The 14956-nt window shown below is 32.6% G+C and overlaps 1 protein-coding gene across 1 annotated transcript; it reads right to left on the reverse strand.

Annotated features, from left to right (window-relative positions):
* Positions 1-7694: 7694 nt before the first annotated feature.
* Positions 7695-14856, reverse strand: LOC132740888 (diisopropyl-fluorophosphatase-like). Its single transcript, XM_060728935.1, has 5 exons — positions 14642-14856; positions 13505-13645; positions 11374-11505; positions 10721-10937; positions 7695-8577 (listed from the first exon to the last, which is right to left on the reverse strand). The coding sequence occupies exons 1-5, from the start codon at positions 14816-14818 to the stop codon at positions 8312-8314; spliced, it is 933 nt and encodes a 310-aa protein (XP_060584918.1). The 5' UTR covers positions 14819-14856; the 3' UTR covers positions 7695-8311.
* Between the last annotated feature and the right edge of the window lie 100 nt (positions 14857-14956).

Raw genomic sequence — 14956 nt, forward strand, 5'->3', positions numbered from 1 at the left:
TCGAGAACATGTAAAAATCAAGCAGGGGAACAAGTAGCTCGACTATGAGACATAAAGTCACATTGTAGTAAACCTGTAAAGAACTAAGATAGATCTTTAAATAATGCAATGAATTCCTTGAATTTTCATTTCGGTTAATAAATTGTTTAACTTATTAATTCATCAAATATTGAAATGACAATTTAATATTTGAATCAGTTATTTTATTATTCAACTGAACTTTGTTATTGATAACTACATGTATAAATACAATTTAATCACTGAAACCTGATGCTTCATTTTCTACGAACAAGCACCTCAAAAAAATGTATTGCTCTTTTGTTGGAAACCATTTTTATGTGATAAATGGATCCAACCAATTAAAAGCCCTATGTAAAATAAGTATTTGTATTTAACGTACAGTAAGACAGAGAACATAAATAAAGATAAGTTTTTTTATGGTCATAGAAATCTTTGGCCTATCAACTATAAAATCACAAGGGTCATCTTAACATCATACCAGATCAAGGACACAAGGCTGACATTCTGGAAAGGGGAGATCCCTAAAGTGCAATTAAAAGAAATTAGTGAAAATCTCAATTGTTTGAGTCTTTATATGAAACAAATATCTCCTCCAGTCTAACTCTTAAGAGGGTGAAACAGCTTCAATCTTTAATACTAAAAACATATCGAAACTGAATGATTTCTTAAGTACAAGGAAAGTGGCATTAATTTACCATTCATGGTTAGTGTGTGCTTCTAAACTAGTGGTAGTTCCATCCAATAAAGAAATCTCTTGAGAGCAGGAATTAGACAAATGTTTTTTTTTTTTTTAATTTAAAAAAAATTAATGCTGTTATTACTTGTTTATAATTATAACCTAGAACTTCTTAAATCGGATGTGTTGCCTTGTCAACAGTACTATAGTATAGATGTCAGTTATTTTCTTCTTAAAATATTTTTTAGCACTGCTCTTGCACAGTAATGTATCTTTTCTTTAGTGGCAGAACTGATTGTAACAATGTTACATCAGGATTAATAAAACTGTTATATTATAAAAAATAAAAATACCATGGAAAAGTTTTACTCTCACAGATCAAATGGAGGACTCTGTGATGGATTTTTGTGCCCTGCACTTCAGGTCAATGAAAAAAGCTGGCATATCAAATTTGGAGTCAATCAAAATTATAGTGACCGGCGATAATGAAACTAGAACTGTGTCCTAAGGACACGGATGCCCCCACTGTGCAGATGTGCTCGTAAACAAGAGCATGCATATCTGTATGTAAGATTTTTATGTGGAACTTTTTATTAAAATCTGCCATCCGGTTTAAGAGGAGTTGTGTTCACGAAAAATTTCTATATGGTAATAGTAGTGAAAAAATCAAACAAAGGGCCCAAAATTCTGTTAAATTTGGTTGCAGCAAAAATTCCATCCTTCACTTTCATCTACACATTAAGGTTGTTCATCCCAGGAAGTTTAAGCAAAATCTGCAATCCGATTTAAGAGGAGTTGCGTTCACAAAATTTCTATATGGTATATAGTGAAAAAATCAACAAAGGGCCATAATTCTGTTAAATTTGGTCGCAGCAAAAATTCCTTCCTTTACTACCATCTACACATTAAGGTTGTTCATCCCTTGAAGTTTAAGCGAAATCTGCCATCTGGTTTAAGAGGAGTTGCGTTCACAAGATTTCGAGACGTACGGACAGACAGACGGAAGAACAAATGCAACGCTATATGCTCTCCACTTTGTGGGGGCATAAAAATTATAAAGTACATAGTTCCGTTTCCTTTGTAGTACACTTCTCAATGAGATCTATCATCCTATGAAGTTTCAAGTCCATACCTTTTATAGTTTAGGAGAAATGGCCCAGACAAAAATAAATTATGAAAATTATCAAAGGGCAATAACTAAAAAATCATGAGGAACAGAGTACCTGTTTCTGTGCACTGCACTTCTTCTCAATGAGATCTATCAAACTATGAAGTTTTCAAGTCCAGACTTTTTATTTAGTTTAGGAGAAATGGCCCTGACAAAAAAATGAAGTATTAAAATTAACAAAGGGCAATAACTGAAAACATAAGTGCAAGGTATCGATTCTTTTGCACTGCACTCTGGTCATTGAAAGAAGCATAGATACCAAGTTTGGAGTCAAATGACCTATTAGTGACTCAGTTATGCTCCAGACAACCCGCCGCCGCCGACAAAAGTAACCCCATTATGACGACTTTTTTCAAGGCGACACAAAAATGTCAAAGGAAACCAAACAAGGATTGAGTATTTTAAAACTGTTTTATTCTATTCTACTCCATTCCAAATATATATCATAATACCAAAATTTACTAGTGTATAATCAAATAAACATCTAGAAAAATAAGTTTCTGTAGTGATCCCTGTAAAAAATAGATCATTTCTTTCTAAAAAAAAGACTACTTAGAATTTTCTGTCATTAGAATAATTCTATGTATACTAATAAGGTTGATAGAACAAAATATGATTGAATTCATAATAATTAAATATACATGTATCAAATACAGATGTACCATGTCAAAAGGTAGTCTATGAGGTAAATAACATGAACTTGCAAGAAAAAAAATGAAATATAATTTTATATTTACAATAGGTTTACCCCAATAGCTGTAACAGTGTATTTTATGGAATTTATTACTAAATGTAAGTGCTGAACTTTATTACTCCATACCTACATGACTGGATAACTGTCATTTCTCTGTAGGAACATTCAGTTGGTAAAATGTACAAAAGAACTATTTACAGAAGGATGTGGTCATCCCCTTAATGGTCCCTGAGTCACAGAAAGTAAAATTGTTAATTTATTATAAATGCTAATTCTAGGATTTAGACAACTTTTAATTCCCTGTCAATTCCCCCTATCTGCAGCAATTTATTGATTAATGTATCTATATGTTATAATTTATACCACTTAATTATATAGGTGATCATTATAGAGTAATGTAACTGTCAAACTCGCAGCCTTCCAGTGATGGTGATGACAATAAACATGTACCGCATACTCGAGGTTTCAAGGTTTGGTAGCATAAAAATCTTGACCAAGGTGTGATGTTGAGAGGGGGATACAGACATATGGGTAAGAAATAATAAACCTCTCCCTCTACATATTTATTTACATATACACATGTATATTGTCATGAATGGTAAAAAGCCTACTAAAAACAACTTTCTGCTGAAATTATGTCATGGATTTGCTCTGCTTTTATTTTGAAATTAAAGATTTCACTAGCAAATTACAGAAATATTGCTGTCAACATTATAAAAATATAAAGCCTTGAATGGTGTCAAACTGGTTATGGGTCAACAAACATATACATGTACTGTGACATACACATATAATTAGAGATCAACATTTCATACCAATGCCTAAATTTTGAAAATACTATTTACATACATACCCGGTACTACATTTATTTAACATTTGCAAAAGAAAAAACACCTAGGTTGATGTCACACCATCACCAACATATATAAATTGTTTGACAATTTCATTAAAGTGATAAGACAGTAGGTCAAATTAATCAATATAATAAAAACCATAATAACCAAATTTTTGATTTATCAAAAAACAAAACAAGAGGGCCATGATGGCCCTGAGGTCGCTCACCTGTATATAGCCCCCCCCCCCCCCCCCCCAATGTTGCAGGGCCAATTTAACTCAAGGGCTTTTATTTGAACAAACTTGGTTAGACACCCCATAAGAAGATGTTTCATGCTAACACATCTAAGCTCTAGCTCATTGGGCTTTTTAAAAAGAAGATTTTTTTTAAAAGTTTTTACTATACACATATAGTTAAAAACAATGACACCCCTGGGGCGGGGCCAGTTTTTGACCCCAGGGCTTTTATTTGAACAAACTTTGTAGAAACTTACTAGAAGATGTTTCATGCTTAATATCTAAACTCTAGCTATTTGAGTTTTTTCAAAGAAGATTTTAAGTTTTTGCTATACACATATAAAGAAAATCAATGACCCCCGGGGCGGGGCCAATTTGACCCCAGGTCTTTTATTTAAACAAACTTTGTAGACACTCACTAAAAGATGTTTCATGCTTAATATCTTAACTCTAGCTATTTGGGTTTTTTCAAAGAAGATTTTTTAAGTTTTTGCTATACACATATAAGGAAAATCAATGACCCCCTGGGGCGGTGCCAATTTTGACCCCAGGGCTATTATTCTGAGATCACTGAAGATGAAGTAAGAATGGCTGTAAAGCATATTAAAACTGGTAAAAAACCAGGTCCTGATAATCTAATCCCAGAGTTTTTCATTTACGGTATAGATAGCTTTATACATATACTTGTTAAATTGTTTAATCGACTATTTGCTACAGGCGAGTATCCAGAATCCTGGTGTGAATCTATTATAAACAACACTTCACAAAAAAAGGGGATATAAACAATGTGGACAATTATAGGGGTATAAGTTTACAAAATGTTTTAGGTAAAAATATATTGTGGGATTTTAGTGGCTCGTTTGAATTTTTTTTACACAAATATATAGTAAAATTTCTGAAAAACCAGAGTGGTTTTAAAGCAGGATACTCAACTGTGGATAATGCATTTATTTTAAAATCTTTAACCGATAGACTAGTTAAAAAAAAAAACAAAAGATATTTGTTGCATTCATTGATTTTCATAAATGTTTTGATACCATAAATAGACAAATTCTTTGGAATGTACTTAGAAATGGGGGTGTCAGTGGAAAATTGTATATAGCTTTTCAAAGTATGTATAGAACCGTTAAAGCATGTATTAGATGTAATAATGAAAGAAGTGATTACATATTAAGTTCAGTAGGATTAAAACAAGGTTGTTTGGCCAGCCCGATTCTTTTCTCTTTCTATATAGATGAATTACAACATATTTAGAATGATAGTGGCATAAGAGGAATTCAATTACATCCGTCTGAGACACAACTTTTTATCTTTAATGTTTGCAGATGATATTGCTCTCCTTTCAGATACAATTTCTGGTTTACAAAAACAGTTAGATACTTTGTCATTTTTTTGAGATACATATAAACTTAAAGTAAATGAAAGTAAAACAAAAATAGTTGTTTTTAAAAATGGTGGTACATTATGTAAAATTGAAAAATGGACTTATAAAAAACAAGCAGATTGAAGTTGTTTTAATGCTTTTAGTTACATTGGGTTTAACATTTTACAAGACAAACTTTCTATGAAAAGAATGGTACACGAGTTATGCATAAAGGGTAAGAGGGTTTTTTATATCAATCTTAAAATCCTTGTATGATTGTGGCCAATTAAATAAGAAAGTATTTTTTAAAACTATTTGATACTAAAATATGTCCTCAGTTACTTTATGGGGCTGAAATTTGGGGCATGGGTATATTTGAAGAGCTAGAACGAGTACAATATTATGCATGCAAACGCTTTATGTGTTGTAAACAAAATGCATCCAATGTAGCTGTATTAGGCGACTGCGGGAGGTATCCCATGTATTTTAATATCCATTAAGAGGTGTATTAACTATTGGTTAAAAATTATTAAAAATGCCAAACGATAGATTAGTTAAAAAGTGTTACTTAATGATGTTTAATGATGATATACAGGGACATGACAATTGGGTTACATCTTTAAGAAAAATTTTACAAAGTCATGGTTTTGGATATGTATGGGAAAGTCAATCTGTTACATCAGATAAATACTTTATAGCACAATTTGAAAATAGGTTAAAAGATATATACCTACAAGAGGGGCATTCATCTGTAACCTCTAATGTAAAATTGTCTTTTTTATGGTATGTTTAAGGAAAATTCTCATATGAATGTTATTTAGATGTTCTAGACATTAGAAAATTTAGATATATATACTCAAATTTTTAGAAATAGGGGTCACATGATCTTGAAATTGAGGTTGGTAGACATAAAAAGATATTGAGGGAAAACAGATTATGCACAAAATGTTCTAAGAATGTAATAGAAGATGAATTTCATTTTTTACTAATGTTGTGATTTTTATTCAGAACTTAGAAAATTATATTTACCGATTAAGTACCTAAATGCTCCAACCCGAAACAAATTTAATATATTAATGTCTACAAAAATAATGATCTTATAAAGGGTACAGCAACATTTTTGTATTACGCTTTTGAAAAAAGAAAGATTAACAAATTAATAATGACTTAGATACAAAATGATAATTAAGAAACTTCCAGAATTTTTTTTTTTATGCTTAAAAGTTATTTTCAGTTAAATTTATATAGTATATGTTTAAACATTGTGCACATGCTATAAATTTTATGTAAATTGTTTCTCTGTATATATGTTTTTGCATGGGCCGGAGGCCTTAAAGCGAATAAAGTATTTGTATTTGTATTTGTATAATTTGAACAAACTTGGTAGACACCTATTAGAACATGTTTGATGCTAAATATCTTAGCCATAGCTCTTTGAGTTCTTTAAAAGAAGATTTTTTAAGTTTTTACTATATGCATAAAGGGAAAATCAATGACCCCCGGGGCGGGGCCAATTTTGACCCCAGGGCTTTTATTTGAACAAACTTGGTAGACACTTATTATAACATGTTTCATGCTAAATATCTTAGCTCTAACTCTTTTGGTTCTTTAAAAGAAGATTTTTTAAGTTTTTACTATATGCATATAGGGAAAATCAATGACCCCCCGGGGCGGGGCCAATTTTGACCCCAGGGCTTTTATTTAAACAAACTTTGTAGACACTCACTAAAAGATGTTTCATGCTTAATATCTTAACTCTAGCTATTTGGGTTTTTTCAAAGAAGATTTTTTAAGTTTTTGCTATACACATATAAGGAAAATCAATGACCCCTGGGGCGGTGCCAATTTTGACCCCAGGGCTTTTATTTTGAACAAACTTGGTAGACACCTATTAGAACATGTTTGATGCTAAATATCTTAGCCATAGCTCTTTGAGTTCTTTAAAAGAAGATTTTTTAAGAATTTACTATATGCATATAGGGAAAATCAATGACCCCCGGGGCGGGGCCAATTTTGACCCCAGGGCTTTTATTTGAACAAACTTGGTAGACACTTATTATAACATGTTTCATGCTAAATATCTTAGCTCTAACTCTTTTGGTTCTTTAAAGAAGATTTTTTAAGTTTTTACTATATGCATATAGGGAAAATCAATGACCCCCCGGGGCGGGGCCAATTTTGACCCCAGGCTTTTATTTGAACAAACTTGGTAGACACCCATTAGAACATGTTTCATGCTTAAATATCTTAGCTCTAGCTTTTTGGGTTCTTTAAAAGAAGATTTTTTAAGTTTTTACTATATGCATATAGGGAAAATCAATGACCCCCCGGGGCGGGGCCAATTTTGACCCCAGGGCTTTTATTTGAACAAACTTGGTAGACACTCACTAGAAGATGTTTCATGCCAAATATCTAAGCTCTAGCTCTTATGGTTTTTTAAAAGAAGATTTTTTAAGTTTTTTTTTCGGTTGCCATGGCAACCAGAGTTCTGCATGGAATTAAATTCTTTGAACAATTTTTAAAGGTGACTACCAAAGGAACATTCCTGTGAAGTTTGGATGAAATTGGCTCAGTGGTTTATGAGGAGATGTCATTTAAAGAAAAAGTTTACGGACGACGGACGGACGACGGACGGACGGACGCCGGACGAAAAGTGATTACAAAAGCTCACCCTGTCACTTTGTGACAGGTGAGCTAAAAACAAAACAAAAACAATCTTAACTTGCATTTACTTGTTACATATAGGTGTTTCCATATACGAGTACATGTACTGCTAAGACAAATGACCTCTAAAAACAAGGTTTGTGTATAGATTTTGTCATGAATACCAGAAAGATTTTGATATACCCTAGCACTAAGTAATTTATTCACATATTCAGATATAACCAGTTACTAAAATCTATTTTTTATTTTTATCTAATACAAGATGAATTAACAAAATTGGGACTTTTTAATTACATTCCAATTTCATTCTTGCTTCTTGTATTCTTACACTGTTAACTGGAGGTGATTTGTTGTAGTCAAAACTTGCAAAGGCTATCAAAAAAGCATCGGCAACAATCCAAATGTTTGTCCCTGCTCAAATAATCTAGTAATTAAACATTTTAAATTAGTTTAAGGTGCTAGGACCAGCTCTTTTTACATGTATATAAGTAAAAATAAACAAGTTTTATTTCATTCCTTTGAGGAAAATACTATAAATATGTAAGTAACAAAATTTGTTAATAAATCACTTTAAAAATTATCTATAAATTTAATCACAGAAAAATCACAACCTAGACTAGAATATGAAGCCTTGTACGTATGTTCGTATTTCCATTATTTGGTTTCACAGTATTGTTTCTTGCCCTTATTTTTCCATTCAAATTTCCAAAGCCCATGAAATTGGTGTTCAGTCACAAACACTGTACTGGTACCTGGTTTAAAATGAACATTACTAGGATTACGGAATGGGCATTTGATTCTGGTAACAGGGTCTCCCCCACCTGGGGAAAACACTTCAAGATGGCTGCCACCCCAATTAGCTACAATAAGATTGTTGTGTTCATCAAAGTCCATACCATCTGGTCCTCCTTCATGATCCCCTACAAACAAAAGTCATAACATAAATTACAACCATATGCTATCATTAGCAGAAATTGCGAAGCGGTTTTTAATATCAATATTTATATAGTATTTCACAACCCAACATGTCCTTGTGTCCAGATATAAATTAAACCTGTGTTTTAAATACAAAATTCTATCAAATTTAAATCAATTTTCACATTAACTTTGACTTTAAAAGACCTTTTAAAGGTCAAGGCCATATTGGAATCACTGCACATGATAGTTTTATCATTAATTAGTCTTGTTTTGTCCAGTATGAATCAAATCTGTCAAATAATAAAGTTTTGGTAAATCTTTATGGTAATTTCCTCACTTGACAATTTTGTTAAAGGTGTTGTTAATCTAAGTATGAATCAAATCATTTCATGAATTGAAGTTATGGCAGTTTTTAGCAAATATTCAATGATTTGACTTTTAAGGTCAAGGTCATTTTAAAGTCAAGTTTGAGTAATACTTGAATCCTTCAACGTGTCATAAGTCTTACTTTTTTAGAAGTAGTAATCAAATCAGTCTACTGGTCAGAGAGATAACTCCGACGCATAGATAACCCCGACACTTGATCAATATAATTGTTAAAATTTTGTTTTTCAACCAACAAGCATATGGTCACCTAGTAGTATAGGAGCAGTGACAGAATGTGATGATTTTTTTTTAAGTTGGTAAACTTTTTAATATATTTCAAATAACCTAAAACTTTTTGTCGGCAAATACTGCTTCAAAACGTTCTTTTTACACAATTACAATAAGGTGGTTAGCATTGTATTGACCACAGGCCACTGACTTGGGAAAGAGTTTTGAAAAATTGTTTTTATATCAAATAAAAAATAGATAAAACATTAAGATGTAAAAATAAATTATTGATGCTGATTTTCCTGTCATTTTTACTAAAAAATTTAAGTGTAGACTTTATCTACTGTTGTGGGGGTAAAAAGACCATGTTTTGTATACCTCTTTCAGGACCTTTTTAGAAGTACCAGTTTCCATTTTCATACATAATTTTGTAGTGTAACGTAAAGTCTTTGAACTGAGCTTTTGTTTTGTGGTGGTTCATTATTTCAAATATACAGAAAGATAATTGAGATAGCTGCAAAAAATTTGCGTTTTGTGTAGGAAGTTATCTCCCCAACCAGTATATCAAATAAAGTAATTGCCTTTCCATAACCAAAATTAAATAATTTGACCTTGGCAGTCAACTTAACTGTTATATACAAAGCAAATACACTATACTCCCGTTCCCCCTCTACAACCCAAAACCCTTAAACATCATCCAAACATCATAAGTATTAACTAGAATAAATTTTATGAAAAATTTTTTTTTTATGACTATAACAAAAAATTTTGATTATAAAGGTATTTTACTCTACTTTCATTTTGCATAGAAATATCACTAGCATCTCAATTATCAGCACATATATTCATCAATTTTTCACTAATCTTAACAATCTTGGTGTCAAATAAATAAATACTCTTTAAGAAAACAACACTGGCACCTTTGCTGATTATACGTAGCAAGTAATATTCAAGCCCAAACTGTCAACAAATGAAACTTGGAAGAGATCTGATTGCACTGTTTCGGTATAACTCTCACAAGTAAAACACACTAAATTCACAGTGAATGAATATTTCTTTGTATTGCGTATTTAAATATGATAAAATTAAATTATTATTTGTAATAATTGTTCAATCAAAGCATCATATGAAACTATAACGCACCTTTTTTCCTATATGCCAAATTCTCAATCCAAAATGAAAGTAAAATGGTGCAGCAGATTGTTTTCAAATGGAGTATTTTCATTGGTCACATGAAAACCTTGAACCAATGAAAATATTTAAAGGGAAACAAAGTCAAGGTCATACAAAGGTGATAGTCAAATTAAATTATACCTGCTTCAAAGTTTTTTTCCAAAGGGTTCTTATCTCCATCCATTAATTACAAAAGTACAGCTAAATTTTGCAAATTTCAAAGATTTGACCCTAAAGGTGAAGTCATTCAAATTCATTACTATATGCATACATAGACCTTACATATTACTCCAGTCTACTTTTATTACAATTGGTTGAGCAGTTTTGGAGAAGAAGCACACACAAAATTGTCTTTATCTTGAATAAAAGACAACATACCTGGAAGTTTTCCCCAAACTGATCTCTCGCCAACTTCCCCAGCACCTTTAATATCATATTGCCACAGTAACTTGGTAGGTGTCTCGGCAACAATTAATTTACTGGGCCTACCATCATCTGTATGTAGGACAGCTATTCCATTAGGAAACCTTAAATTACCATCTATTCTCACAAGCTTCTTATCTTTGGTAAGACAATACACAGAACCAAAACCTTCCTGAAAGTATCAACAAATGACATCTTCAAGTTTTTTCCTAGCTTTAGAATGATCAGTGTTTTATGGAGGTTCTACAAAGGTGAATTCCCTTCCCTAAAAAAATGTACAGAAGGGCATTAGAGGTCTTACCCCATCAGTAGAGCTGGAAAGTTTACATATAACCTCTATGCTGTTGGTGATGACACAATATAATATTATGATAATTATATTTAGAAATCGATACAATTTGAAACCCTTTTCTCCCTCTCTTATGAAAATAACTCTATTTTGTCTGAATGGAGAAGTCACTTTTCCTCCTTTTTCATGGTAAGGTTGAATACTCATTGAGAAAAAATAACAAAAAAATTATTAATATCGTAATTTGTTATATTTTGGCGATTGTTGAAAATCAATGATAAATCAATAGCTCTATATGATTGTAAGTTAATGAAATTACCTCAAAAGATCGTTTGTACTCTGCAGGTGCTATCTCTCCAGCTGGAGCCGTCACCCATAAATTACCATCATAATCAAATGCGCAGTCATTACAACCTTGCATTGTACGATTTGAACTGTCTTGTCTAAACATCTGAAAATACACACAAAATTGTTACATAATGTTCACTAGTAAAGATTTCATTTACCTGGTTTTGCATCTGACTTGGTACTTTTGTAGAACTTTTGTAGGTGGTTTAGGAGATGTTATTTAAAGAAATTGTGGATAAAATGCCATCACAAAAGCCCACCTCTGAGTACTGTTAACAGTTGAGCTAAAAAAAATGCTGTTCACCTTAAAGGATCTATGACATGTATTAAGATAATTTGAGTGTTCACCTATACTTTCCATAATCATTTTCAAAGAAAGGGAAAGCAAAATACACAAACCTGAGTTTTTAAACTTTGTAATAGATTGTCCCTGATCCTGACTAGACATTCATTTTCTATTATAGTACTCCATTGCTTTATTCTCTATCAAACTAAAGTCTGTTGCAAAGATGTTTGTTTTATTGCAGGCTAAAGAACACATTCTTACATATGGACTGGAGAACTGATATTCTTCAAATTATTCTAAGTACACTACTCTGGAGAAGATCAAATGAGAGGAGACCATAAGAGAATCCGGTGGAGATGACCATAAGGGAATCCAGTGCAGATGACTGTCATAGAATCCAGTGGAGATAACAATAAGAAAATCCAAAGGAGATAACCATAAGAGAATCCAGTGGGGATTACCATAACAGAATCCAGTGAAGATGACCATAAGCGAATCCAGTAGAGATAACCAAAAGGAAATCAAGTGGAGATGACCATAAAGAAATCAAGTGAAGATGACCATAAGAGAATCCAGTGGAGATGACCATAAGGGAATTCAGTGGAGATGACCATAAGGAAATCCAGTGGAGATAACTGTAAGAGAATCTAGTGGAGATGACCATAAGAGAATCCAGTGGAGATGACCATAAAGGAATCCAGTAGAGATAACCAAAAGAAAATCAAGTGGAGATGACCATAAAGGAATCAAGTGGAGATGACCATAAGGGAATCCAGTGGAGATAACTGTAAGAGAATCCAGTGGAGATGACCATAAGGGAATCCAGTAGAGATAACCAAAAGGAAATCAAGTGGAGATAACCATAAGGTAATCAAGTGAAGATGACCATAAGGAAATCCACTGGATATGACCATAAGGGAATCCAGTGGAGATTATCATAATGGAATCAAGAGGATAAGATCATAATAAATCAAGTGGTGATGACCATAAGGAAATCTAGTGGAGATGACCATAAGGAAATCCAGTGGAGATGACCATAAGGAAATCCAGTGGAGATAACCATAAGAGAATCCAGTGGAGATGACCATAGGAAAGTGGAGAAAAACCATAATGTAATCCAGTGGATATAACCATAAAGAAATCCAGTGGAGATGACCATAATGGAATCCATTGGATATAATCATAAGGAAATAAAGTGGATATGACCATGAAGGGAATCCAGTGGTGATGACCATAGAAAATCCATTGGAGATGACCATAAGAGATTCCAGTGGAGATGATTATAAGGGAATCCAGTGAAGATGACCATAACGGAATCCAGTGGAGATGATTGTAATGGAATCAAGAGGAGATGACTGTTATGGAATCCAGTGCAGATGATCATAAGGGAATCCAGTGGAGATGACCATAAGGGAATAAAGTGGAGATGACCATAAGGGAATCCAGTGGATATGATCATAAGGAAATCCAGTGGACATAACCATAAGGGAATCCAGTGAAGATGACCATAATGGAAGCCATTGGAGATGATTGTAATGAAATCCAGAGATGACCATTAATGAATCCAGTGGAGATGATCATAAGGGAATCCAGTGGATATGATCATAATCGATTAAGTGGAGAAGACCATTAGGGAATCCAGGGGAAATGACCGTAATGGAATCCAGTGGGGATGACCATTAGAGAATCCAGTGGAGATGACCAAAAGAGAATCCAGTGGAGATTATCATAAGAGAATCCAGTGGCAACAATAAATAAACTGTGAAAAGACTTATCACTAATTATTTATAGAAATCTCAATAGACTATAAAGTCACCTGCTGGTATTTTCCTGATGTTTCCATCTTGAGAATGCCAAGTCTCATATCAGCAATCCAGATGTTGTTATCAAGGTCACACTGACATCCAGCAGGTATACCACCATTGTCTCCATCCTTTGGCGAGCATACAACATCTACCTGTAACAAAAATCCAGATAGTATTTTTTTCAACATAATTTAGAGTACAGTCATTATATTAATACATGTACAGCTTTGCATTGAATGTTGTGAACTGCCTTCTCTAAACATCTGGAAATATATAGGATTCCGATTGTTACATCAATTTTGCAAATCATTCAATTTATTATTACAGTAAATATTTCATGATACCAATAAATTTATTTGAAGAAATAAGTTTTTAAGGTTATTTACTTGCTTATACTCATATTAAATACTCAGTGGTTACAGTAAATGATGGTCTTTCAAATGTCAATTAACAAGTACCAGTTCACCCCTACTGAAACAAAATACTGGCAATTAAACTAAGAAAGAGTTGCTTTAATGTTAATTGTGGTGATATAATCATTTTGCCCAAATTACTATTGTCCCATAATGACTCCTCCCACTTTAGAGGTGATTTTTCCCACTTATGTCATGATTCACCCCACACAAACACAAGTTGAAAATTGCAAATATTTACTAAGTTAAGAGCAATAACTCTATAAATACTGAATTTTCTACCAAGTCAAGGGCAATAATTCTTCAAATAATGAATAAATCCACATGAAAAACCCCAAGTGCACAACTTCATATGCTGATAAACATTTCCGTTTAGTTTCATGTCTCTAGATCAAATACTTTTTGGGCTACGCACGACAAAATTTGAAAATTGCAAATTGTAACAAAGTAAAGGACAAATAATGAATAATTCCAAACACTAAACATCAGGTGCACAACTTACCAGTTCACAAGCTGATCAACTTTTCTGTAAAGTTCTAGGTCAAATACTTTCAAAAGTAAAACTAACAATTTTCTTTTCTGAAAAAAGGGTTTTTTCACATAAATAGCAAAACATAGCTTTTATTAAATCTTTAGTTACTGTTAATGATTTCAAGTACGTTTCAAATGATTTTGAAAAAGTGGGTTGAATCATTTTGGGGCGAATCGTTATCACCGGCATCACATGATCTCTACCTTTCCGCTTTCTAAATTTATTTTCAAGACATCTCCAGCTGGTTTTTTATCTTCATCTTCCCTTTCTGGTGCAACCATAAAAAACTCTCCATGTCTGTCAAACACAGGTCCTTCAGCACCTGGCAGATTATCTACAATTTTGACAAAGTTGGGCTCGATTACTTCCGCGTTTGACATGTTTACAAGTCTCAAAGTAGTCGTACTAATGTCGTAATTTAACACGAGATTCTTTAATTAAGGTTTTAAAAAAATTTCATGTATTTCAAATCAATCATATAGTTAGCTTGACATTGAAACATTGGTAAATTTTCTTAT

This window comes from Ruditapes philippinarum, unplaced genomic scaffold (genome assembly GCF_026571515.1).
Source record: "Ruditapes philippinarum isolate M1 unplaced genomic scaffold, ASM2657151v2 ctg5927_1_1_1_1, whole genome shotgun sequence".
In the NCBI taxonomy this organism is placed as follows: domain Eukaryota; kingdom Metazoa; phylum Mollusca; class Bivalvia; order Venerida; family Veneridae; genus Ruditapes; species Ruditapes philippinarum.